The sequence below is a fragment of the Apostichopus japonicus genome, chromosome 8, assembly GCF_037975245.1.
Source record: "Apostichopus japonicus isolate 1M-3 chromosome 8, ASM3797524v1, whole genome shotgun sequence".
NCBI classification, from domain to species: Eukaryota; Metazoa; Echinodermata; class Holothuroidea; order Aspidochirotida; family Stichopodidae; genus Apostichopus; species Apostichopus japonicus.
The window spans coordinates 19625690-19652653 of NC_092568.1; the positions used below are offsets into that span (position 1 = coordinate 19625690).

At 37.0% G+C, this 26964-nt stretch overlaps 1 protein-coding gene across 2 annotated transcripts; it reads left to right on the forward strand.

Annotated features, from left to right (window-relative positions):
• The first annotated feature begins 270 nt into the window (after window positions 1-270).
• LOC139970986 (potassium channel subfamily K member 1-like) lies at window positions 271-26964 on the forward strand. Of its 2 annotated transcripts, none has more exons than XM_071977101.1 (5): window positions 271-677; window positions 9192-10060; window positions 22293-22451; window positions 23626-23874; window positions 25274-26964. In XM_071977101.1, the coding sequence occupies exons 2-5, from the start codon at window positions 9730-9732 to the stop codon at window positions 25489-25491; spliced, it is 957 nt and encodes a 318-aa protein (XP_071833202.1). In that variant the 5' UTR covers window positions 271-677; window positions 9192-9729; the 3' UTR covers window positions 25492-26964. The 2 variants fall into 2 exon arrangements, with proteins under 2 accessions (XP_071833202.1, XP_071833203.1); XM_071977102.1 differs by having other exon boundaries at window positions 9195-10060.

The window sequence follows — 26964 nt, forward strand, 5'->3', positions numbered from 1 at the left end:
ATAATGAAACAACGCCAAACAATGACAACTATAACAACAATAATCAATATTAACAGCGTAAACAAATGTTCTATCACGTACGGACGATTCCGTTACACCAATTATCAAAAACCCAAGTTCGTAGACTTCATTAACTGCGGTCCTACATTTGTGATATTTATGAAACCGAAACCTTACATGCAGGTATACGCTAACGCTATCACATGATGCTGTTCAATCAGTTATTTATAATACCAGCTCGTTCTTATATATTTCCTGCTTATGCACCGGTTAACGTACAAAATATTCAATACACCGCACCAGGTTCTATTCTGCCATATATATCAACTTTCGAAGACTATGTCGCTGCAGTGACTGAGATCGCCTGAATATGACGATAAATAGTTATCGTTCATTTTGTTCTAATAGGCATGAAGGCATATTGGACGACAATAAAGCCAGTTATTGATATATTCGATTTTGCTATAGCTAATATAAGCCACTCCAAATTGTTTGTCGAGATTTTGAAAAGTAAATAGTTTAAGTTCAAACGGTACGGTACAGTAAATTCAGTGAACGACTTCACAAGTAAGGAATGCAAACAATGAACTGGAGGTGTGTTAGCCTATATGCCTGCATAAAGTCAAGGCATATGTTCGTGTCAAACTAATGAGAAGGATCATAATACGACTTATGAAGTAAGTTTTATAATTTAATGTTAGCCTCATATAGGCCATATCCTATAGATAAGGCTGATGTATAGGCACTGTACCATAGATAAGGCTAGGTATAGGCCATGTTCCATAGTTAAGGCCAGGTATAGGCCTTGTCCTATATAGATAAGGCTAGGTGTAGGCCCTGTCCATATAGATAAGGCTAGGTATAGACCCTGTTCCATAGATAAGGCTAGGTATAGACCATGTCCTATAGATAAGGCTAGGTAAATGCCATGTCCTATAGATAAAGCTAGGCCTCTATATATTTTCTCGTATGTACTATAAGCTTTGGTAGGGCTGATACACCGTACGGTGTGATGCCATCGATTCACCACTGACAATTTATTTCTTCTTCAAAAATCCTGTCCAATTATTCTTAAAAAAACTTGGATCAAACATCATATGTTTCATACATGACATCGGCTGTTAACTAATTCATATCCCTTGGTAGAGCAAAGTGGTGGAACCGTATATAACCATACATTCCCCGGTCAAAACACCAGAAAAAGACCAAAACAGTACAGCTTAAACAAAACATTTTGATGTCAGTTCGCAACTATGACATACCACCTGTATTGCTTCAAGTTAAGTTATGGTATCTTTTTTGCACTTTTGTACATATTCTGGTATCAATATATCGAAAACATCACAGAGACTTTGAGGGTACATTTCACGAAAAATACAGGAACAAGGTTTCTCTTTCATATAGTCAAAAATAAACATACCCCTGGATTATTCTTGTAGGGATGCAGTTGGCAGTATAATCTCCCATTACCAGAAACTTTGTGTTTATTTTTTGTCAAAGATCTTTAAAAAGTATTTGCCTGTTAACAATAACAGTTAGCGTAAGCCTACCGCACTATTCACCGCATATGAAACTAGCCTAGCTTATTTAGTAGCATTAGATCCAGGCTGAATGTGTTATTGTCGCTATAATCAGTGCTGAGTTTCAAATCTTTGTCAATTTGTAATTCAAGAACTTCAATTTCAGAAATATGACTTCGTCCAAAAAATTTGACAGTCGATACCTATAATGTATTGAAAATGGAATACTGTAAAATTATAGTTGACGATTGTTTTCGAGGAGAGAGGCGATGAAGGAAATGTATTTCACGAATTATTCATATTTTTTTACTTTGTTAACGGTTAATACAATATAAACCTCTCACATATATAATAATATCATACATCTACATATAGCCTACAGCTGTCGTGCTTGTAATCTATATGCACACATTGCCTAACATATAAGTAATTATGACCTATGATATTAGTGTACTTATTTGCAGATTGAAGATTGTTTTCTATATTTTGCAGACAGTCTGTTTGAAACTTAGATTTAGTCATTACCGGTAGAAATTTTTCGCGAAAATATAGTGGAATGTTCGTGGTTGCGTTGCCTGGCATAGTCTGGGGTGAGCTACCATTCAATGTAAGCTAACACAGACCGCCCTACTCCGTCCGCAACCACCTCCCCCCTCCCCACCTTTTATCCTACAAAGGTTCAGAACACTAACCGCCAAATATACAGACAGATACATGTGCAGTTTTCCACTCATGCCAAGTACAGAGAACTGGCCAGGGGGGGGGGGGGTGAGAGCTCATGATACCGAAGGAGGAGAGGAGGAGGCTACCGTTTTCTCACTCGTCAACAAACAACGTTTAACCCATTGGAGGGAAATACACAGGAGAGCAAGGGAACACTTGACTCTTGAATGCCTAAGTTCGTGGCGTAAAGCATGCAACTGATTGCTTATCCCTGTCCACCCACTTTAATTGCACCATTCCCATTCCCCAACCCCCAAATAAACACTATTCTCATATGTAGTGGTGATCAATATTGTTTTATAAGGTTTTAAATGTTAGTTCATTATTTTAATGCATTAATGTTGTGGACGACGATTCAAGCGAAAGATATTAATATCCACTGCGTTGCCTTGCCCTTGCCTTGCGTTGCACTGCGTTGCCTTGCACTGCGTTGCCTTGGTGTGGTGGTTTGAATTCCTTTCTATTGCGTGTTTCCCGCCCATCACTCAAGGCATAGGATTCCTTAACATATAACCCAGACGAGTCTCAAGTTATTTACACATTAATGCTATAACTTCATATAGTATATACGACGGAGTAGAGCTCAAAGTCCTAAACTCTATATTATCGTCCGTAAAATAAAAGGTAGATAATATATGCAAAGTTTATCGTTAAAACAATGACCGAGTTAGACTACGGAGGCAAAAATGGAACAGATACTTATTGATAAAGGGCTGCGGGGGCGTATGGGAAGATCTTTCATATCGTGTTAGTATAGAGCGGTTACTTCATTGTTTATTCGCGTGGGTGCTATACGCAGGGGCGGATCAAGGATTACAGGAATTTTGAGTGGGAGGGGCACCCTGACAATTTAAGGATGGGCATCAAACAATTTTATACACTTTTGACCTATGTACTTGTGTAGCCTTTGTATACACATGGTGTTTTGGTGTAGGTGGGGTGGGGTGTGGGAGCGGGGCGCAAAGTAATATGCACGGGAGGGGGAAGGGACATTGCCATATTTTCCCTATTTAGCTAATAAAGGATTGCTTCCACAGTTCTTCGCATTGTATCTTCGTATATTAAATTTTACGTACATATCTTTCCCTGTACATTTCTGGAAAATGTGGTGTCTATACCCTGCAGCCCCAGGGCAGTCGTCATCGGTGAATGAGCACTGTGACATTGTACCTGAACGGTTAATGACATGAATGTTGTACATGACTAAGCCATATCCATGTTGATGACAGTTGTTGGAAGAGAGGGACACATAAAGAACGAACAAGTCTGAAAATTTAATTATTCATCTAATTTTTCGATATATAGAACATCAGTTGAAATGAATTGTTGTTTAAAAAATTGTAAGTCTCTTGCACTTTTGTTATAAAACTAAAACGCGAACAAAATTTTCTCTTGTTTCGATTAGAATGAAATATGACTTGGGCGGTCTATGCAGCAGCGTTGTAGTAGGGAGGGGAGGGGGGTGGTCTCCCAAGAACTGTGATTTCTTTAAAACTCGATATGCACCTTGTCATATGCCTTCATTTTGGGTATATATGACGTCATTTTGTTGTTAGATAACGGTTCCATGCAAATCCTTACGAAAGGGAGATGGGGAAGGCAATGTCGTGCCCATGATTTCAAAGGTTAATGTGGGGTTGGGGTGGGGGGGGGGGAATTTCCAATTTCCTACGACTGATTTTGGTAAGGGGTATATGCACCTTTGCAGACGGGCTTTCGGCGGACGTCAAATGGTGCAATCTAAGGCAGTATAGACATAAAATAGGTCTATAGTTAGGTATAAAAAGGAATGTTGCGCTAGAAAATATTTTTGAATTTTGAAAAATCAATCGACTGAACGTTCTTCTCCGATTTGAAGATGGAGGTGCGCATATATCAGTGGATGAATATGAAAAATAGTAGAAATATTAAGCGAGTTATGGATATCCGAATAGTTTTTATACATTATATATACCAATATTTAGGTACGATCGAGTATTAGACGAACCGATGGAGTAAAATACGATGGAGTATAAGATACGTCACGCATGACGTCACATCCTTGACCTGGTGTCACGAGATCGTACCTCCAAAACAGAGGTGTCTTGCACTTTTTTTTCTGCAATGACCCATTTTCATTTTATCAATCTGCAGCAGTTGTGCCGCCAAGCGTATCCATTCTTTACCTTACGTTCCTGTTACATACATATAGATATAGATATATTATATATATATAGATTTGTATAGATACCCTAAATAAAGTTGCCGGCGAATAACTGTACACGATGGATGTTAATTTGTCAGACTGAAGGACTGTGCTCGCACGCGAAGTCATCATGCAGGCGATATATATGCATGGTTTGACAAACTGCAACTTAGACGTATTTAACTTCTGATGGTAAGTGTCAAAATCCATCTACATTATAGACTAAAAGAAAAAGTGTGTAAAAGTAAGTTGGCCTAACGTTTCGATCCTAGCAGGATCTTCTTCAAAGGCCATTTCACATTCTCCTACACAGGCTCTCTAGTGGATAAGCAGTTTGCTAACAGTTTTATTTTATTTTCATTTTAAAATAAAAAGTTAGTAAATTTAATTTAAGTTTACGTTTACTTTTTTGGGGGTAAGAAAATGATTCAATACACAGATGGTCGAGGGCATGCCAAGTTGTTTCACAGTCATAAATTGAGTAACATACGCAAAAGTACTATTATAACTGTGCGTACAGGTCATTTCAAAATGTAGATGACAAGCTTGTTACGGTACCAATTTCTACATTTCTTTTGAGGTGAGTTTGTGTGTCTTCTGATGGGAGGGAGGTGGGGGGGGGTGGATCTAAGCATATTTGTAGTGAAATCAATAAGAAGGCATTTTCTGTAAAGTGACATGCATTCTATTTGGCAAGATACATTTCTCGTCATGTCAACACAGGTAATCATCAAATAATTATTCATATACGCTGCATGAATGTAACAAGATTAACTGTAAAGCATATACCAACATTGTCTGTCAAACGGCCCTGTACACAACACATATGCACCCCTCTCCTCCTCCTCCCCTCCCACCCTCCTCCCCTCCTCCCCTCCCACTCTCCTCCCCTCCCACCCTCCTCCCCTCCCCCTCTCCCCCCTCCCTATGACACATCGCCACTTGATGATTCAATTCAGTCATCTCATGCACAGATTGAGTTGATTTTTCATCAATCAACTTCAACCACCGGAATATTCATTTGACTAAACTTTCAAATGACATCGCCCTGTAAACTCTCTTTTAACTCTATAGCTCTTTGTATTGAGAATGTGGTTTAAACGTAAAGGTCGGTTTTAATGGATAGCTTTTATAGTTAAAGGTACGTGGGAGCCGCTCAGCCACCCACTGGTTTGGAGTGCATGCATGGGCTGAGATATACTCATTTTGAAAAAGAAGGAAAGGAATAAAACAGGAACGTCAACTTGGATAAAATAAAGGATGAAAGAAGTAAATGACATTGCTGGCATAACCAGTCAAAAGTAATTTACTTTATTAATACCTTATATCCTGTAAGCTTCAACCAGTATGCTTGTATAAAAACATTGATAAAGGTTATATAGAACTTTATTTACTTAAATTTCCGACTATCCCGGTAACAAAGCCCGTAGGAGTTTTGATGAGTTAACATGTGACGGTTAATGAATTCAGAATGGGTTTTTTTTCATAGTCGTGAGCTTTCAATTAATTTTGAAAAGGATTTTATTATTGACTTACTATTTGGGGAGCTCAAGAAACGGTTAAGGGTATATGGATAATGCTATCTCAGCAAAAAGACATAATGTTATACCGGTCTTCATAACAGTGCTTTTATGGCACTATTATATTTCAGAAGATTGACATTGTGCAGGGATGTGCATGCCCAGGATTTCCTTAGTGCCGGATATACTGATAGCCGTCCTGGGGGATGGGTCTAAGAGGGAGGGGGTAACCCCCTCCCCTTCGAGATTTTTGAAGGTGCTCAGATGCCAAATGCTGGCACTTGTGTAGCTTTTTAAGCAAATACACAAGTAGTAGTTTTGCTAACAATTTACATTTTAAATTTTTTTTAGTGAAATATATTACGTACCTGGTAAAAGTGATTAGTTTGTTTCAAAGAGATTTTACAAGGGACCGATTAAGAGCCGTAAGTTATGTTTCTCGCATGCGTAACTGATGCATTATTAGTCTGTATGATTTTGGCAAAGGCTAGGCCCAACTTATGTTGAATATATTGTTAGGAATGTCGGGATTTTAGATGAAAATAGTGCTGGGCGGGATTCACGATTTTTAAGACAGTACTGGGCGGTAATTTTTAGTGCTGGGCGGGGCCGCCCAGTGCCGCCCAGCGTGGTCACATCCATGATTGTGTGACATTGACATTGTGTGCAAGGGGTGGGGGCGTCCGTTATTATGATAGGCAAGCTATATGATTTTCTTCGCCCTATCCTGAGGCTGAATATGATGTAATATGTTGAATTAATAAAAATAAAAAAAAAGACTTAACACTTCATGAAGATAAACTGAAAAGAAGATATATTGATGAGGAAACATCTGCTCAGTGGTTTTAAACAATTACTATGTTTTTTTTATAGATTTTTCGGAAAATATAATTCGGCCTGCCTTAACGGTTTAGTTAGAGGACAACATATATGCGTCACTAACACATTTGATTATTTCAAAATGTTTAAGATTCTTCCGTTCTTCGGAAGTCATTATGTTTGATCTGCCCATTATAAGGGTTTCTTGTTTGTCTTTGATCCTTTACTTCTTTAAAAATAATTGACTTAAATTTGAGCCATACGGTGTTTGTTATTCTTGTTTATATTATTTCTTAAATATGGGTCGTGAGAAAAATAGTTATACTACTTATGGGGACAATATTAAGACTGTTTGTGTGGATAACATTAATTTATGGGGACATACATGTTTATTTTCTTTCGTACCGTACTACTATATATCCGACAGTAGTAGAACAGCTCGTGTGGCGGATAGAACATGGAGGTACATGAAAGCTTCCATAGCAACAAAACAACACGTGAAAGTTGGTAGGTAACATACATTGGCGCCAAGTATTAGCATGCGTCAATTCATGAAACTTACCTACCCACAAAAATTACATACAGGACCAAAAATTGGCAGCTCCCTGGCTTAAATTCGAAGCTTATTCCTTAACGGTTATAGAAGCGTATAAGCATGGATATGTTACCCGGATATGGTACGCCTGTTACATCCATAACTACAAGCCAATTAAAATCGGTGGGAATTATTTCAATAGTATAGCCTATAGTACACGACAACGCTGCGATAGCTACTATAGACACCATGAGTTTGGTTCCGCCAGAATAACTGGAAACAGAAGCTTTCCACATAACACGCATGCGTTGAATTGTTCTATATGTATAGATTCGGTAATTAGGCTTTGCAGAAATCGGGTTCGATGCATAAAGTAGTTACAATTTGACATCCAAACAGGGCAACATATATACAATATATCACTGTTTAGCTATACACGGTGTATATATATATATATATATATATATATATATACGGTGTATATATATATGTACGGTGTATATATATATATATATATATATATAAAACACAGTACGGTACGTTAATAAGGAAATACGTTATTCAATGACTCTATGGGGGAGAGGTGGGTGGGGAGTTAATTGGTATTATGAGTATTACATACATAATACTGTGAAAGTTGCTTATTACTTTCCGGTATATTTAGGGGCAATCCTGTTCATAAACTCAAAGAGTATAGAGTCGAAAGAAAATACGGCATAAATGATCAGTTTTATTATTATCTTTTTTTTTTTGGGGGGGGGGATAAATCCGGGCAGAAAAGGATGACATGTTAATCTCTTGCGTCAACGTCAACGTCACCTCATCTCCCCCCCCCCTACGCCCACCCCGATGTGAAATCCCTATTATGATACCGTATATGAAGTCCTAAATAGGCTTTAAAAAAACCACACCCTTTATATATGTGCTGTGCTCATCATTCTATACATATTAGATCTAAAGCATGATTCTATTAACTCATTCGGACTTCTAAATTTCTACTTTTTGTTTATCTTTCTATCTTCTCTTTTGTTATCGCAATCTTCGCTTTCTACTCTTCTTTGTTGTATTCCTCCTGCACAGTTTTAAACATCTGTAGGAAAAAATAATACTATATACAATAAAGAAAACCTTGAAGCTAAAGCTATCTAAGTGTTCAATAAAGATGTTTATTTTTATATTATGCAAATATGTTTTATCATTAACGCGTAATCTTCACAATCAACCACACACAAAAAAACTTTGAATTCCGGTGGTTTGTTTACCTCTTTCTTGTAGCAATGTATATAATGGTTCATGAACTCCCAGAAGACTTAATTAGACGAAATAGACCTCCCACCAAATTTTTAAAGTCATTTGAGGTTTAATGCACCCAGCAGTCTATAGATGCCTTTATATCAAGAAAGAGTAAGATGTAGAGAGAGAGAGAGCGGTGGAGAGCTTGTGGAGTCGTCCAATCACGATGCGAAGCGCCTATATGATACAAGTTTTTCTCTGTACATTATTACCAGTTTTTGAACCAATGAAGCACAGAGCGTACAGTGAATCAACAATTTGAATGTACACGCTACAATATATAGATGTGTTACTATAAGTCGCTTTGCAGGACATACGGCTTTATACGTTTGACTACTACACCTGTATTCGTGACACACACAGACGCAAAGTAAATGAGTTTTTACCGTAACGCCTGCTTTTGTACGATACGGGACATTTGTGTAAGCTATTTTGATACATATATCGCTGTATTTTGTTTGGCGGCATATTTGGGTTAGATTTCATTACTAATATTTCAACTGTAAGTTCTTACAGTAGGGGATATTAATCAGTTGGTTGCACAAGCTTATAATTGATTTTGTTTTGGTTTAATCAGGTTCTTTCTTTTGCTTCAGCAGAACAGCGGCTGATCGAGAAGATATTCACAAATATCAGTGTATCCAGTGTAGCAGTTAATAGGTGCTGTTGGAAATAATCCTTAGGGGGATATTTCGCATCCATATGTGATAGTTTTTTTCGGAAAAGAAGACGTGGTCTGTGAATAGCCGTTGTCGGGTTTGTAAGTTTAAGATGATTAAATTTTAACTTTCGCAGACCCAGTTTCATCGAGATAAACTAACATCCCCATCACCAATTCAAACTGGACGTTGTAAAAATAATATTTTCAGCTACCTCATTCGGATATATTACAAAACTCAGCAAAATGGATTCTTTCGATATGAGAAGTCAAATTCCGTCGTAAAACAGTGAAAATTATACTGTCAACTGTCTTCATCGTTACTTCTCGTTAGACTTAACTGACAGGACGGAATATAGGCCTATACGTGATGTTTACATATGTTTCTGTTTAAAGACTAAAGGATCGAAAGCAGAAAAGTTTCTCATCTTCCTTCCAAAAAGGGGCAAGTCTAAACATCGAATTGGAATAAGAAAATGGTCGCGAATTGTTTTCAAGGTAGTTGGAGTCGCCTGTTGTGCGTGGGCTTGTTCTACATCACCTACCTTAGTCTAGGTGCTTTAATGTTCGCCAAAATCGAAGGACCGCAGGAGAAAAGCTTGAGAAACGACGTGATCAATGAGAAACAAAGATTTTTAGATAAATATGATTGTGTGGACGAAAGTGAATTTGACGAGTTACTGATGACTCTAAGGAAAGCATGGGAATTCGGCCTTCCAATATTATATTCCAACGAAACCACTGAACTATCAAGCTGGGACTTCGGGGCGGCTTTCTTCTTCTCAACGACGCTTTTAACAACTATAGGTAAGTCCTTCCGCACTGTTTATTACTTTCTTGTTGTTGTTTGTTGTTGGTGTTGTTGTTGGTAATGGTGTTGAACCTTAAGCACAAATATGAAACTGGAAAATCAAGTAAAAAGTTCTTATAAATTTTTGGAAAAAAGAGAATTGATTTGAAGAAACTGAAGTCTACAAGTTATAGACTTTTCACTATACATGATGAGACAATCCCTTTAAACTTGATTTAGTGTAAACTATTTTGAGACCAACCCCTTTGAATTATTTAATACAAAATTTTGTCAGAAAGTGGGAGATAACATAGTTTCAAATAATACAAGTTAACATATAGTTTCAATATTTTGTTATAGTGCGAGAAAAGACTTTTCAGTGCAGTTTGTCCTCCCCCCCCCCAAAGTATCATAAAACATTTTAAGAGATACTGAAAAGGGACCATGGAAGAGAATATAACAATGCGATAATGGGAACGGGGAGGTAAAGGCGGTGGGGTGGGGGTGGTACGGGGGTTGGGAGGGGGTCGTTAGGTCCCACTATTTGTTTGTTCTCATGGGGTGCAATTTAACAGATGTTGAGAAGAAATGTCGTATCACAGCTTGTGAAGTTATATAGATATACAGGTATAACCTTCTCAACAGGAAAATAAGAACTTGACGGTTCATTTGTAATGTATAATTAAACAATGAATGAATGAATAAACAAACAGACAAACAAGAAAAGAAATAATCTATATTTAAGCTATATATAACAAACGAGCACAACGTACGTACCAGTGCGCAAGCGTTATTATACACACATATTACATGTGAGGTTGAAAGGTCCATATGGCTAGTGCTAAAAGATAATTGGTAATAAATGCATCAACTAGCTAAAAGTAACACTTTATGTTAAACGATGTTATATTTATGTGTTGTGAACATTACTGCACCATCTCTCCGTTCACCCCCCCCCCCCACCCCACACCTCACCCCAGCAACTTTGACTGACATATATGTCAGCATGATTTCAACAGTCTTCAAATATTCATAAACGTTGATCTCAATTCACTTTTCTTTTTTTTTAAAGTTTTCAATAAACATTTTCAGCAAAAGTAGCCTACGTTTCTTACACAACTTCTTTCAACACTATTGTTTATCGATTATCTTAGACCACTATCCTTGAACATATCCGATTTGAGACTAACAACGGCAGAAAAACATCATTAAAATTGATTAAACTACGTCGTCATATTTGTCACTTTTTTTGTTAATGTGTGTGAGGTAAAATCTTTAACGCTGAGTGTGTGACGTTGTTTAAGAGCGAAATGTTTTGTTTGAAACTATAGACTATACTTGGTGTATACTCATTAGTACATTGTTCTGAACACATACATTGCAAATCATTGGTCTTCTCATTAGATTATTTGACAATTTCAGCCCGAATTTTATATGCAAATTAGATTAGAATATATGTGCTATATGTTAGTACTGTATAGACAAGTTAAGCTAAGCAACAATAAAGGCCAGCATCATATGTAATGTTCAGAAAAAGGTTCGTTTACACATCCCGTGCATATAAAGCGCATTTATGCGAAGAAACGAAATTCCTCTGTTACGGTACCGTAGTGAATTGTTATCATGCTGAAATAATAAGAGAAAAAAAAACGCTCTCACGAACATGCCTGTGAAACTTGCAATAATTCCATCAGTTCTAGCAACAACACAAAAAGTGAGCAAGCCTTCTACGTCTTTAGCATGTGTTGACACTGTGACGTTTTGGCCTTTAAAATTCTATACTTTTTCACTTTTATCTATGAATTAATCCAAGCGAAGTACGATCGATTGTCTCTGCACATATGGTATTACAGTTTGTATAAAAGTACATATATTAAAACAAGAATATTAAAAAAACACCCGATGGTCTAGTTTCACGCATTTTTTATATCCGTATTATGTGAAAAGTCAATACAGGATGTAGATATTATTACACTTAGTCAATATTTGTCTTTAGAGTTTACGCATAATCACGAAGTGTATACCATACGGACACAAAAACTTAGAAAAACATGTTTATTTCATCTGTAATTTATCTATGGTAGGCAAGCAGGCAGGCAGGGAGAAGGGTGTTAACAGTTGAAAACTACATGTCAATTCTAACAAGCATAGATAACAATATACAGATGCAGGTCCTATGCATATAGTTAAATGTAACAATTGGAGGAAGGAGATTGAAGAGGCAGACCAGGAGAGGAGAAGGGGGCTAGGGGGTCAGAGGGGGCTACGGCCTCTGGGCCCTTGACCTAGGCTGAGTCAAATTATATACGTGCCCCGAGAAAATTTGGAACGGGCCCGGGAAGTATGAAGGTAGGACCCCGGAAAAATATGTGATTAAGATAGTAATAATATTCATTCAACTTATTGAGTTAAAACAAAATGGAAAGGATAGAAAGAGGACCCGGTGAGAAGGAATTGTCCTCATAGCTGGACCTACCTCTCGACGGTTCTGTGTGAGATGAGGTACAGGTGAAGGTATGTGTAGCGAGGTGGAGGGGTGGAAACGTGCAAAAGCGGAGAGGTGAAAAGGAGCAAACTTACTCAATTATTTGGACATTAATAATAACTGACTATATACATGTGTTCAAATACAGGCCTAATCATACAACTTTACAGATACATTATGCAGCATAGATTTCACATTTTTTCATCCGCCAGCTTATATATAACGCAAACACGTCATAATGGCGTTACCTATATGATGACCCACACAGTGGCGGAGCTAGGGCCATTGGTCAGGAGGGGCGAGAATGGTCTGTAGGGGCGCTTTCGACACTATCTAAGCGGAGCGCCACCACAGGTTGGCGCGTAGCGTACAACAATTTTTGATTCAGTAAAGATATTCCCTAGATCACCGGAAATGTCTCTTTCCGGGCCTGGCTAATTTGCAAATAAACGAAGAATAGATAGGTGTCATCGCCAAAGTACACCAACAAAATGTGACAAATGTCAATAGGTAGATGAGAGCGCAATAAAATAGTCAATAATCGCGAATAAGTAAAAAGTGGTAAAGAGCTGAAAAGGGCGCCAGCAGTCCATTTGAGTCCGTCAGGGTGGGGGGGGGGGCATCCGCCCCTGACTGTATGGACGCTCCGCCACTGGACCCACATCGTTACCTTCTACCCGACCCGTTTTAGTATCTTTGTTGTATATTATAGGCCTAGCTATATCACGTATGCATCCAGTCATCCTGAGGTTGTAAGATGCAAACAGAAGATACTAAGAGAAAGAAATCAGTCAGATTTCAAAATCATCGAAATGAAAAAGTCGACATTCAGCCAACAGATGCTTTTGCGTTTGCTGTCATTTAAGCCATCCTCTTTTACTCAATATTACCTAACACACGGCTTGCTAACAAGTATTTTATAAAAAAATTAATATCCGATGTAATCTTATAAAGGAAATAACCATTTGTAATTTAGTTTCACAGTGAACACAAACGTTGATGTTTACTCGATATTCATTAGATACCCATGAACAGTGTCGGTGGCTCTGCTCCCGCCCCCACCCCCGCCCCTCCCCAACGCCGCATATGTTAGAATTAAAAAATCTCCATCTTATACACGTACACGATGGGCACTACGACTGTGTTTGTGTGAGTATGTGTGTACCTGAGATGAGGTTACCTGTTATTCATGTTAAGTATAATAACAAAGTAATAACCTATACTAACATGTTACCGATAAAGGCGTAACGCAATATTGCTAACACTGCTTAGCAGCTTATATTACAAGGCTGTCGTTACACGTAGTCTAATGTTCACTAATACATACTGCCATTACACCGATAGGTCATGAAATGACCCCCACAACCCGGGTCATCCATTTTAAGGCTAAATCCGGTCCTGCCAATCAATCTATAGGCTTATGGAGCTATGCAGGGTTGGGTCCTATTTTCATGCAGAAAATTGTTTGTACCAATACCCTAAACGTTTGGGAATTCATGGGGTGGGGATTGCTTATGCCCAGCAAGATGGATTTTAAACGTTAGAAATTCGCAGAACAATCTCGGTTGAGTCTACATTAGTAATGGGTGGAAACATTGATGCCTTGTGGTCACCGGCAACTCCTGATAGAATTGCTTACAATCGTTTAAACCATTGAAATATTCCGAACGTTAAAAATACTGTGCCAGAAGACCGTATACATCAAGGGTTCTAAAAAAAGATGGTTCTAGGAGTGTTAGCTCAGTGTTTAACGCCGGTGCCTTCCAATCATAAGGTCCCGAGTTCGAGTCACTCCAAAGAGTAATGTATGTCGTCCAGTTACAGAGTTGATGAAAATTGACAATTCATAATCATGGACGTTAAATATGAATCTAAGAGACTGACTTCGGTGAGCTTGCTGCTTTGACAAGCCAACGATGGCTTCTTCGCGAGTTCCTGCTTGCAGGAGGATCTAAAATACATACATACAAAAATAGGCGCCCGTCCGGTCAATATCCTTCCCTCTCCCTCCTCCATTCCGAAGGATTTCAATTCTTCCGGCAAAGCTTACACTTATCAATTATGTGGGTTCTTAAAGCCTTCTATGCTTGATCACCCTACGCATGCATATAAACCCTGCACACTACGGTATAGTGAGATTTAGTTGGTTCTCCCTGTTTTTTTGCCCCAACTAATATTTCTCTACAGACCAATACTTATAGTGATGGGCTAATAGGCAAATCCAAATTGTCTCTCTAACCGTTCGGTTAGTCTCTGTAATCGTGTGTAAATGTTGCACTAAACTTGAATAATGTATCCCCAATAGGCCATCTTGCTTTTATCATAAAGATGCGAGAACCAACCGGCCGTGTGTATATGGCTTGAGTGAGCAATCACTATATATAACGACGACACAGCACAGCGATGCAGTGTTAAAAGCATTTATCGCATTTGCTCGTTTTATTATATCAAGCTCCAAACTGTTGCTTTCATGCGGGTATAATGATGTTATATATTATATAATAAACTAAAAGATAAATGCCTTTACATGCGGCAAACGTTCCACACCGGAAGGCCATCGTGTAGGCTATATTATCAGGTTGAGTAATAGCATTCTCTGTATAAAACGACCACACTATAACATTTACAGCATTTGGGTGTTTAATGATTCTGTATCCATGGGCGGCGATCATGGGGGGGGGACGGGGGGGACATGTCCCCCCCAATATTTTTGTTGGGGGATATAGTATCTAATATCCCCCCCCAATATTTGGTGGCATAGTTTTTTTTTAAGCATATGTTTTGTATTTTTTTATGATATCGCTAGTAATTTCAAAATAGAAAATGCTTAGATGCAACTTAAAAGGCCTGGGAAGTGCCATTTCCAGCAATCTGGGAGGCATTTTCGGCCAAAATTTTCTTTTGCGCTTCGCGCCAACTTATGGTGGCGCTACGCTTAGATAGTCTGGGTACAAGCTTTGCCCCTCCCTTGGCAAATTCCTCACAAGGCGCCTGTTTAACCGTGTCACAATTTGTTACTATATATGACCGAAAGTAGTTTTTACTTGTTTTTCGAAATGAATAGCTAGACGGACCGCATCCGTAATGAAATTTGGTTGGAATCTTGTGTATGAGTGTAAGTACGTACAATCACACATATGATCCACATCGATATGGGTTCACTGGGTTTCCATTTGGCCTGTTTCCTACAAGATTTCTAACCGCAGGTGCTTAGCCAAGGGAGGTGGGGGGGGGGTGAAGGGTGGAGACCGCCTTCCCCCTCGAGCATATTTTTTTGGATTTTCTATGATATCGAAGTTTTATAGTAGCCGTTATAAGAGGTTTCAATATTTTTACACCAATAATTTAACTGTGTCTGAATTTTCGAAAATTCTTTGAACAACATTCTTCATCATACTTCCCTCTACTCGTGCAATTTTGACCGGTCTGTTAGGGGTTGAGGGGGGTTTTCTATATTGGTTGTCCATAGATTAAATTTTGTGCAACATTATGGGTATGTTTTGAAGTGAATTTATTATTCAAATTCTGGACAAATAATGGGCTTAAAACCTTGAAAAGTGGGGCTGACGGGTATTAAGGGGCGTTACGTAGAATTACCTACAAAAGCAATGATCCACAGGAGATGCAATGAGGTCGAACATGATGTGTGACTGGTGACAATCTTGAAAAAAGGTATGATGAATGAAGAAAAAAATCTATTAGGTAAACCTTGGTTCTCAGGCAAAAGTGTACATCTGGTTGGTCATTTTCAAGCCCGAGAAGTGCCATTTCCAGTGATCTGGGGGGCTATCAAAACCAAAAATTTTCTTGTACGCTGCGCGCCAACCAATGGTGGCGCTCCGCTTTGATAGTAATTCGCCTGCATCCAAGCAAATGTCCCCCCCCCAATATTTGAAACAGATCGCCGCCCCCTGTCTGTATCTTTCATGCTGGTTTATGCAGGTATACAATTGTCACACATTTTACTATTCACACTGTATATCATTTACTTATCGTACAGTACCTTTGCAATATGTTACTTTCTTGATAACAGTTCCATAGGTATAAATATATATATATATATATATATATATATATATATATATATATATATATATATATATATATATATATATATATATATATATATATATGTAAATATCTGTGTTTTCCTTTAGTAGCCTACACTTACAAGGTTTGTCACGGTGTAAACGCTTTTAAACATTCACACTTTAAAAGCATTCGGCATCTCTTTTTTTTTTGTCCTTGATGAGTCAGCTGGAACCAATTTCCACTCGCTCAAGTTTATTGCATTTTCATTTAGTGAAAACATTTATAGAAAATTTGTCATATTTTGATCAATTTCTACTCCATTATAAATATGCGATGAAGTCAGGCCATATATACCTGCCGTATGGAAGAAGCTGTCAATAATTCCAAAAGGGTTCAATCCTGAGGGGCGCAGGCATTGAGGGGGCATCGGGAAAACATACGGCTTTGAGTTGAGGAGGCAAACCTCAAGATCAGCTCAAAATTTCCGGGCAAAATTAGCAATGACTTTGATCGTCTTCCACCAAAACAGTACTCTTGTGGACAATAGTAAGATATCATAAATAGCATGAAATACACTCTCATTAATGTTCAATTGTGAACAAAAGCTAGACAATAGCTTTATTTGCTTGATAAATTGCATAATTATTCCTTGAATATTAATAATGATAATCAAATTAATAATAATAATAATAATAACAATAATAATAATAATAATAATAATAATAATAATAATAATAATAATAATAATAATAATAATAATAATAATAATAATAATAATAATAATAACAATAATAATAATCAATGAAAAGTTAATTTAGTTTTGCCGGAAATTTCGAACAAACGAGAAGGATATATAAATCTGATATAGGCCTAAATATAGCTTGAAAAAGACGAAGAGGACTCGGTTAGACCGACCTCCGCGCGAATGCTTTTGCTCAGGTTGTTTCTAATAATTAAATGTTTCACTTTTTAAGACTCATTAAACTAAAAGAAAAAAAGCAAAATGGCCATCTGCGTCATTTCAATACTTTTTTTTAGAATGTCAGTTCATTACCTTCAGCGTGTATATTCTACCAGATCGAATTGACACGCACGAATATGGACTTTCAGAGAGAAAGAGGGAGATAGAGAAGAATAGGTGTAAACATAGCATAGGTCTCCGTCATGAAATAATCACCTATACTAATTTGGGAATGATAATTTTTACTTTAAGGTGAATAATATTATTACAACGTTTTATCATTATATATACGAGACAATGGAAATTTTTAATGAAATTAGAAGATCCAAACGTGATGCTGTGACGTCACATTGATCAATTTTCATCGTAATTATAGTTGTGATTTTTAACTCCTAACAATGTCAGTATCGTGTCTCCCTGCAGATATACCATTATATTATTCGGGAAATATTCAGCTTCGTATACAGCAATAACGTGTACGACATAGACTTTATCTCCCGTCAAGTTTAGATGGATACCAGCAACAATTTACTTCCTTAGATAACGTAAAACGTATATATGGATTCGCCGAAAGATGTGTCACGCTGCATGCGTATATGATATATACGGAGGCAACTCAGTTGTATGGACACACCCAGTTTTAAGCCTCGTACCGACCTGTTGTTTGGTTTCCGTTCTGCAGTAGAGAAACTGTTTAAAAACCATTAACCATTGAACTGAAATCGAATATACTCTCCAGTTTTCAAGGTCATGCCTTTGTAAACGTATTCCATAAAAGAAGTAACAAGGAAGGTCGCATATGGTTTCCAAAATCCTTTCGTTCGCTTAAGAGTCGAAAGCTTTATCATTTATAAATACCAAAATGTACTTTCAGACCATTTTTCTTCATTTGTTAATAAGTGGGATGAGACTTTCTGTGAAAGGAAAAACAGTTATTATTCCAAATTATTTTGTATAGAGCTGAAAAGAATTTTGTTTAGTTCATCACGTTTACCTCAGACCTTTTTCTTTTATTTCTGATATATTTGCTCCTGTGTGGCTACACCTTCTATCCGGTTGAAGGTAAACACAATATTAAGAACTAAATATTAAATTAATTGTCCCTAATATCCTTAAAAATAAAACGATCTTAAATTCTTAACAATGATGTGTGTGCAGTGGCTGTTATAATGTATTCCATAACGTTCCCTTAACAGATAGAACAATTTTAAGGCTTTACAATACTATTTATTACCGTAACTAAAATCATATCCATTCCGAATCAACCCCTCAGTGTAATGAACCAGACCAAAGACACCCTTCCAATTTGAACAATTATTAGAATCATTCTGTTAAGAAAAGGTATCAAAATTTGGTATATATATATATATATAAATATATATATATATATATATATATATATATATATATACATATATATACATTATATATATATATATATATATAGCTATATTTATATATATATATATATATATATATATATATATATGCAAATATACAACCTTTGTTAAAAACCTTTCTCCTGTGGGTTTTCAACCTAAGCTTGTGTTTTAATACTAAATTTCTGATCGACTATTACTTCTCGTAAGTTAAATATATTTCTTATATCATCATTTCTATTGATTAATTTCTTTAGATGTATATTACTTATACTAATTTGTCTTTGTTATCTTGTAATAAATTTTGATTTGAGCTGAGTGTAAGATAACCATCTACATTGAGGATTACATACAGTATATATATATATATATATATATATATATATATATATATATTTATATATACAAGAACAACGAACTCGAATCACTTTCACTATAATATATATAAATACATTCAATTTTCAAGAGAGATATATACTGAAAGCGAACTCATTTCCTGAATTTGCGTATAAATAATGATGACGTCACAAGTAAAGTGGGTCTTTAACTTTAATCCATCTTATTGGATTCTCAGTGTATCTTTTCCCAATGTCATCACCATGGAGACGGTAAAAAGTAAAAAACAAAAATTCACATTAGTTCAATTTTCATAAGCCGTATTGGTCGAGATTATATTTTGTAAGTTTTGGCAAAGTCGCAAATTTTGCAAAAGGACGCGCCAAACTTTATTACAACAAAAGAGCAGAAAACTTAGCTTTTCAAAGGAAAAAAAAAGCAACAACAAAAACAAAAACAGGGAAGAAGAAACAGCCAATCACGTGGTACGGCGGCAATCTTGAGAGTCGTAAATATTGTGGTGACATTTTGCACACGTTACTTATTTTTGAGCCGTAATCCGTCTGTACGTGACATTGAAAACATAGGTCAAAGAATCCCTCTTTATGTTTACATCTTATACACTCACCACTGGACTAGATTAAGCTTGGGGGGGGGGGGCGGTATAGGGGCTTTTCAGAATAGCCTATTAGGGTACTGACAGTATATTTGATAGTTAGCTAACGTTAGGTCACTTGTAACGACATCACTGTAATGTAAACTCCTATATGCATAACTGCAATGTTGCCCAGTATTGCGTTACGTCATAGCGACAGTGTCCTGTATTTCGTTAGAGCGGTATAATTGAATATCACGTGAACACATCGCATTATGTGTTCACATCGCAATGAGACTGTTGAAGCACATATCGTGTACCATGACGTATACATGTAAATCATATTGCCCATCTTTTAACGTCGAAATAATTGTTTGGAGCCCTAAAATTGGGGGGGGGGGGGGTCAGGGCCGAAGCCACGTTGACTCCCCACCCCCTTAATCATGTAATGACTCGCCGTCTCTTGCATGCAAAACAACAACAACAAAACGCGAGTTCCTGCTTGCGGGAAGATCACATATACATACATACATACATACATACAAAACAACAGGAACAGCAATATTGACAACAAACAGAACGTCGGACCAGCAACAATGGCGCCGTAAACAGCGGAGAGCCATGCATACAATAACGAATGCACAGCAGGGGGTACTGACAAATATAACAAAATATTTATCGTAAAGACAAAAATAGCGGTCGTAAAATGTACCAGAAAGACCACTGCAAAATGTGATTACAATAGACAAATGATTTCATATCTATTTTATCGAGAACTGTAGTTTCTGTTATTTTATATCCACTGCAATATAGTTCATAAAGGTTTATCGCGCTTCAGTGTCTGATAAACAGTTCTGAAAATTAAAGGAGATTTTTGATTGAACACACACAAACAGTAAATATTGGTGATGTGGCGTTTACGCTATTGTATTATACGGATGACCCTTTATATTGTAGTGCGATTTACCCTTTTTGTAGAACAAAGGAATTGAGAGAGCGGGTGGGGAGGGGGAGGGAGGGAGAAGGGGGAGGGGGGAGAGCGGGTGGGGAGGGGTTGAAGTTCTGTGGCTATCAGATGTTTCAGATCAACCATAATCAACTCAGAAACTGCTGACTACACTTACAATTAAGTCAATTTAAGCTGTCAGTCTCAGGTCTACAGACCTGACGAGGTGTAGGGCGGAGGGGGGGGGGGGGTTGGGAGCCAGTGGGTACAGCTCCGGACCTGGGGTCCACGTAAGGGGGCCCGTGAAAATACGGGATAACGAATAGCCTATTGTCATTTTCATAATATACTAATGGAAAATGAAGAATGAAAGAAAAAGGGGGCCCGGAGACAAGTGTCCGGGTTCCTGAACTATCTCTCGGCGTCTCTGTAAGAGAGAAGAGAGAGAGAGAGGGGGGGGGGGGGCTGGGCACAATTTAGTTTATAATTCTACCAGAATTGTCCAATTATAAGTACTTTTCATAAGACATCAATTTCGTCATGTTAAATTCACTTTTTTTTAAATAACAAAAAAGACAATATGGGATTTGGTGACATTGCCTCATTATATGGGATTATTACTCATGGGCAGTGATTCATTCCTTATCGAAAATCACAGACAAAAGCCTAAAAAGGACAAATTCACCGTCAAAATCACCCATGTGAGATTGAGTGGATCAGTGCCCCCTCTCATCTATGACGTCACGCTCTCCTTTATTAATTGTCTCCCATCACGGTCAGAGAGCCCCATGCAGAGGTTACCATCCATAAAGTCCAATCTCTCAGTTTATCCTTATAATAAACTCTTAAGACAAATGATATTAAAAATTTACGCACCTGAGCTTTTCTAATAATATATAATTAATTACTAAGGAGCTATAGTGCACGCATAAACATAACGTACTAATAACTGGGGTTTTATCTCTCTTGTTTGGCGGCCAAGTGAAGGATTTCACCAAGTTTGGGTTAATTGATATAATGTAAAACGTGCGATAGATTCATTAGAAAAATATGACAAGATTGAGAAACGTGCAATTCATCATCAAATTAACTTGGGTTAATAGGCCAGCTTCACATGCACTACCGGTATATCATTTGGAATATACAAATATATATTACCACGTTTGCCATGCGTATAGCATCAAACGCACTATTTTTATACAACTTCTTTTTTTGCAGGAGCTAGGATGGAACAAGTGAACAGAAAAATGGTCTCACTGTGTGATGGAGAGGGGGGGGGGGGGGTGAGGGACGGCCCGGACGGGGACATGGAATGAGTGAATAATATATAGAGATTTACACATCACATTTCAAACGAAGCACGCTATATACTTACCGTATAATGTTTGAAATGTCTGTCAAGGATCGCCTAGGTGGGGGTGGGGTGGGGTAAGGCAGGCATGCTTTCATTTCAATTTAAGTTCTAACACTTTTCTGATATATTTTCTTCATAATTTCTTTATCTGATTCCTCCAGGTTTCGGAGCAGTTACGCCTTTGACGCCCGTTGGAAAAGTCGCTTGTATCTTCTACACTTTATTCGGCATTCCACTTACCTTTCTCTTTGTGGGCACACTCACCTATATTGTTGCTAAACCGGTGCACAAATTCCTAGAAAAAATGATATCTAGATGGGGTGAGTTTTTTAAAACTTTTTTTCAAAAGAACGTTCAGTTATAACCCTCACAAAGGAGACGAGGATTATCAGTTTGTGTTCAATTGCAGTGACGTGTTAGGTCTTATTGTTGATATAAGATATAATAATATAATACCATTTAATACTTTTTTTGGGGGGTACTCCTTTTGGGAGGGGCAGGGGCTTCGATAGATATTATATCATCATGTTATGTGAAAGTAATAAAAAACCGTTCAAATATACTAATACATCCATTTGTTTCAATTAAGTTTACATTTAAAATGCGAACAAAATATAACAGACACATTAAAAAAAAGAATCCCTGTTCTTTAAATATCCATGTTTGTAATTAAGAAGAGTGTCCGTTTGTTATTTGAAAAGTCCCCCTTAAGTTGATCAGTTAAAAGAAGATGCCCAATTGTTGAAATATACAACAAAAAATTGTAAATAAAGCTGCCCTTTTATGAAAAAAAACTTTTGTGGTACAACGTGGCGCAGAATATCCATTTTGTCGTTGAGTTTTGAGCAGTTTTGTGGTTTGTCCCTTCCTATCAATGTTCCACTGCTCCTCAAAGTTGGTTCCAATGGTGATAATTTGAAACTTTGGAAATAATTGCTGGCAAAGGATTTTTCGGCACCTTCTTTTTGTCCTTGCGATTATTTATTAAAAAGCGTCGCGACGCCTACTTTGGTTACCATGGTACAAAAAGAATCAATTATTTTCTAAACCATCAGACTGATACAGCCGCTGCAATTTGCAGATGAAAGAATTGTTATAACCTTTCGATAACTTTGTAATATTGCGTTGAATCTGTTGAATCAAAAAAGAACGGGTGATATACACAAACACCTGACTAGAGAGGGGGGGGGGGGTACCCGAGGGGCCACAGTCCTCTAGCACGGGGTCAATAACGGAAGCCGGCGAAACTTGGAAAATAAAGAATAATGTATTGTAATTTTCATAGTATATATACTTTAAGAAAATGAAAACTTCAACAAGTGTTTATTCAGGAATCAACATGATCTGACTGAATCTAAGAGGTTTCAAATTCCTGCAGACTGACGAATTTACATCCAAGAGAAGACGAGATGACTGTTCCTTGCATCTCTATAAAGATCTACATTTCTGATTATTTTCACTTTTTCCTGCGTTGTTTTTCACTTTCTTATTCAGAGTCTTACATGCCAGAGTTAACTATACGATTGGTTCATCTGTTTTTGCTCATCATCTTTGTGGCTGGGATATTCTTCATTGCTCCCGCGATCCTCTTTGACTATTTGGAACCTAGGTGGAACTTTCTCGACGCCATCTATTTTACTTTTATATCACTGACAACTGTCGGACTGGGAGATTTCGTGCCTGGTTTCAATCACGAAGCAACTTACATATCACAGCGTGCCTTCTATCAAATCGCAACATCAGGTAACGGAAAAGAACTTATAAATAATATATGATCATGATAAATGTAACCATATGTTTTATATATATATATATATATATATATATATATATATATATATATATATATATATATATATATATATATGTATATATATATATGTTTATATATATATATATATATATATATATATATATATTTATACATATACATACAAATAAATATATATATACATATATACATTTACATAAAAATATATACATATACATACAAATAAACATATACATTTACATACAAAAATATATACATATACATACAAATAAACATATACATTTACATACAAATATATATACATATACATACAAATAAATATATACTATGTACTTTTACATACAAATACATACATTCACATAGTACTACCGTATGCGAATATGAGTTGATATCTCTTCTACATTCACATCATCGAAGAAACGCGGACATCCTGCAATACAAATGTTTATTTTCAGACGAAAAGGAATGAATATTTCAACACATTTTTTCTGTTTGACAGAAAACGAATCACGCGTGCTCTTAAATATCGTAACTGTTTTAGTTTATTACAACGGCGCGCATTTACGCCAGCCCTAATTGGTTTCTGGGTGTTTGTTATTCTCGAAGGGTGCGATGTATCAACAAAATAGATTTGCTTAAACAACGTACTGAAGGTAAAAATTATGGTCATTGGGTAATTTTTAAAAGGGTGGTGCATGCATGCAGCCAAATATGTGCAGTGGAATTTAGCATAAGATGGTATAAGCAAGGCGTAATTCACAGAAGGAGAAAGGAGTAGAAGGATATGGGGGGGGGGGGGGGGAGGGGTGAGGAAGGAGAGAGGAAGAGGATGGAAAAGGAATGGATTTGTCAACTTCTAAGAGTGTGAAAAAAATATATACTAGGAAAGCTTCCTCTTCGTCACTGGCGAAGAAACGCGGACATTTAGTATTATACTTGCTGCCGCCTTAGTGATCAAACCGGCGGCATTAGGGCATTTGAAACAAGTGCAGAATATAACACCTCAGAACTAAACCAAGAGGAGGCGCATTCGGTACCGTAATCTGCCGCGGCGGACGCAGCTGCGTCCCTGGTTCTAAGCCAGTATGCCAGTATACGTCAATCCGCCATTGGACGCGGAGAGAGGGGGTGGGGTGGGAGGGGAGGGGGACGTTTTGGATTTTCTTAAAAGATAAACTTTTATATAATAAAAATTAATTAATTTGTTTAATTACTATTTTTTACTATTATTATTTTTTATTTTTTTATTTTTTTATTTAATTTTGATATATTTTAAGCTCTTTGAAACGCTGTATTAAGAGCTATGTAAATGTAGTTTATTATTATTATTATTATTGTTATTATAATTATATTTTCTCCTCTCTCTTTCAGTGTACCTTATCGTGGGAATCTGCATGATGTTTCTGATTGTGGAGTTTTGTATTCTTATTCCTACTGTGGGTCAGATATGGGATGTGGTTTCTCCTGGTGCGAGTAGAAGAAACAGCCTCACTAAAGCCAGCGAAAAAGCTAAACTCAAGGAATCCCTTCAACAACTGACTGAATATAGTAGTATTGGAGCTAGTGAAGGTACTCCATCTCCTCCTTGAGATACCATGCACGAACAAGCTTGAAGGAACAGCGGCATATCAGATGAAATGAAAGTAAAAAGAAACAAAAAACACATTTCAACGTTTCGTTGCGGTGACTCCAACTCACAGGAGTTTATTAACCATGGCAGTCAACAACAGTTTAGTTAAAATCATACTATGAAAATGGAACTATTATGCGTATACTTTGATGTATACTTTGCAAGTTTTTAATAAATAGTGTACACCTGCATAGACCTGCATTATCAAAACATCTGCGTTATAATCACACATATTACGGTATGATTATTTTTAACACTACCAAATTTTCGAAAACTAATCGACTGAAAATCACAGTAGTCTATAAGTGCCATGTCGCGTGTTATTTACCATTTAAGATGATTGGGTTCAAATATACACAATCCACGAGGGATGAGCACACTTGGATGCAGGGAGTGGACTAAACATAAGAAACACTGGAAACAGTAGACCATATTTATAATATGAAATGTCCCATTCAAATGTAAGCAGGAGTTGCAACTTATAGTTGAATCTAATCGAAATAGGATATTTACCAATTTGGCGAGGTGTGTGTCCGTGTGTGTGTGAAGTGGGGAGGGGGTGGGGTGTTCCTATTTGGGGAATTGCTTCTTTCACTCACTTAAATTAATTGGATGTTATTTCCTAATTGATCTTGCCCCTATAATACCTTCTCCCTTGGATGGGGCTATACCAACTTGTGGTATTCCAAATGAAACTCGTTTTTTTAAGTCATATTATTTGTCCATGCAATGATAACTTTATAAACAAACATTAAGCATTGAACAATTCATATCACAATGTGTCCACGGCACTGCTCTCTATATATCGCGGATTAAAATTTTCTATCTAGTTTTAGAATGAAATTAAATTAGATAGATTGCTCTGACGTTAACAGAAATCTTGTTGTACACTGTATAGGTTTGAATGTAAACTTACATGATCTGCCTGCCTGTTTGATGACGTCACACGTTTTCGTTGCTAGGTTGAAAGAATAAAATGCATTTGTCATTTCATATGGTAATATTGGTCACTAGTTCTAAAATGGTAAGATCGAATTTAAGTTAATAAATTATATTGAAATTGTTTATTTATATTTATATTGAAATTTGAAAAAGGGCCCCTATTGACCGTCTCCCTTTAATACAGAAGAAAAGAGAAGCAATTAACATCATCACATCAGTCGAAAACTGTACACTAACAGTTTTCCCTTATTGATTCTGTATACACTTCGAAGTAACTTTAATTTGAAAGCCAACGTCTTACTTCAAGCAGAACAGCCTGAATCTCTCACCCGAAAAGTCAGTCTATGGTGACTTACCTCAGGTGGAACTGATTGTCGCAACCGTATATGTGTATACCACAAGGCACGTAACAGATGAATTATGTCGATATAAGGCAGAGTATTAGATAGGAAACAATAGCATAATAACACAGGGAGGTATATAGACATAT

Bases quoted from the DNA above. Each gene is read 5' to 3' on its own strand.
- LOC139970986 (XM_071977101.1), top strand. From the start codon at position 9,730: ATGGTCGCGAATTGTTTTCAAGGTAGTTGGAGTCGCCTGTTGTGCGTG. The intron at 10,061-22,292 runs GTAAGTCCTTCC...TGATTCCTCCAG, and splicing joins GACGCTTTTAACAACTATAG to GTTTCGGAGCAGTTACGCCT. The intron at 22,452-23,625 runs GTGAGTTTTTTA...TTTCTTATTCAG, and splicing joins AAAAATGATATCTAGATGGG to AGTCTTACATGCCAGAGTTA.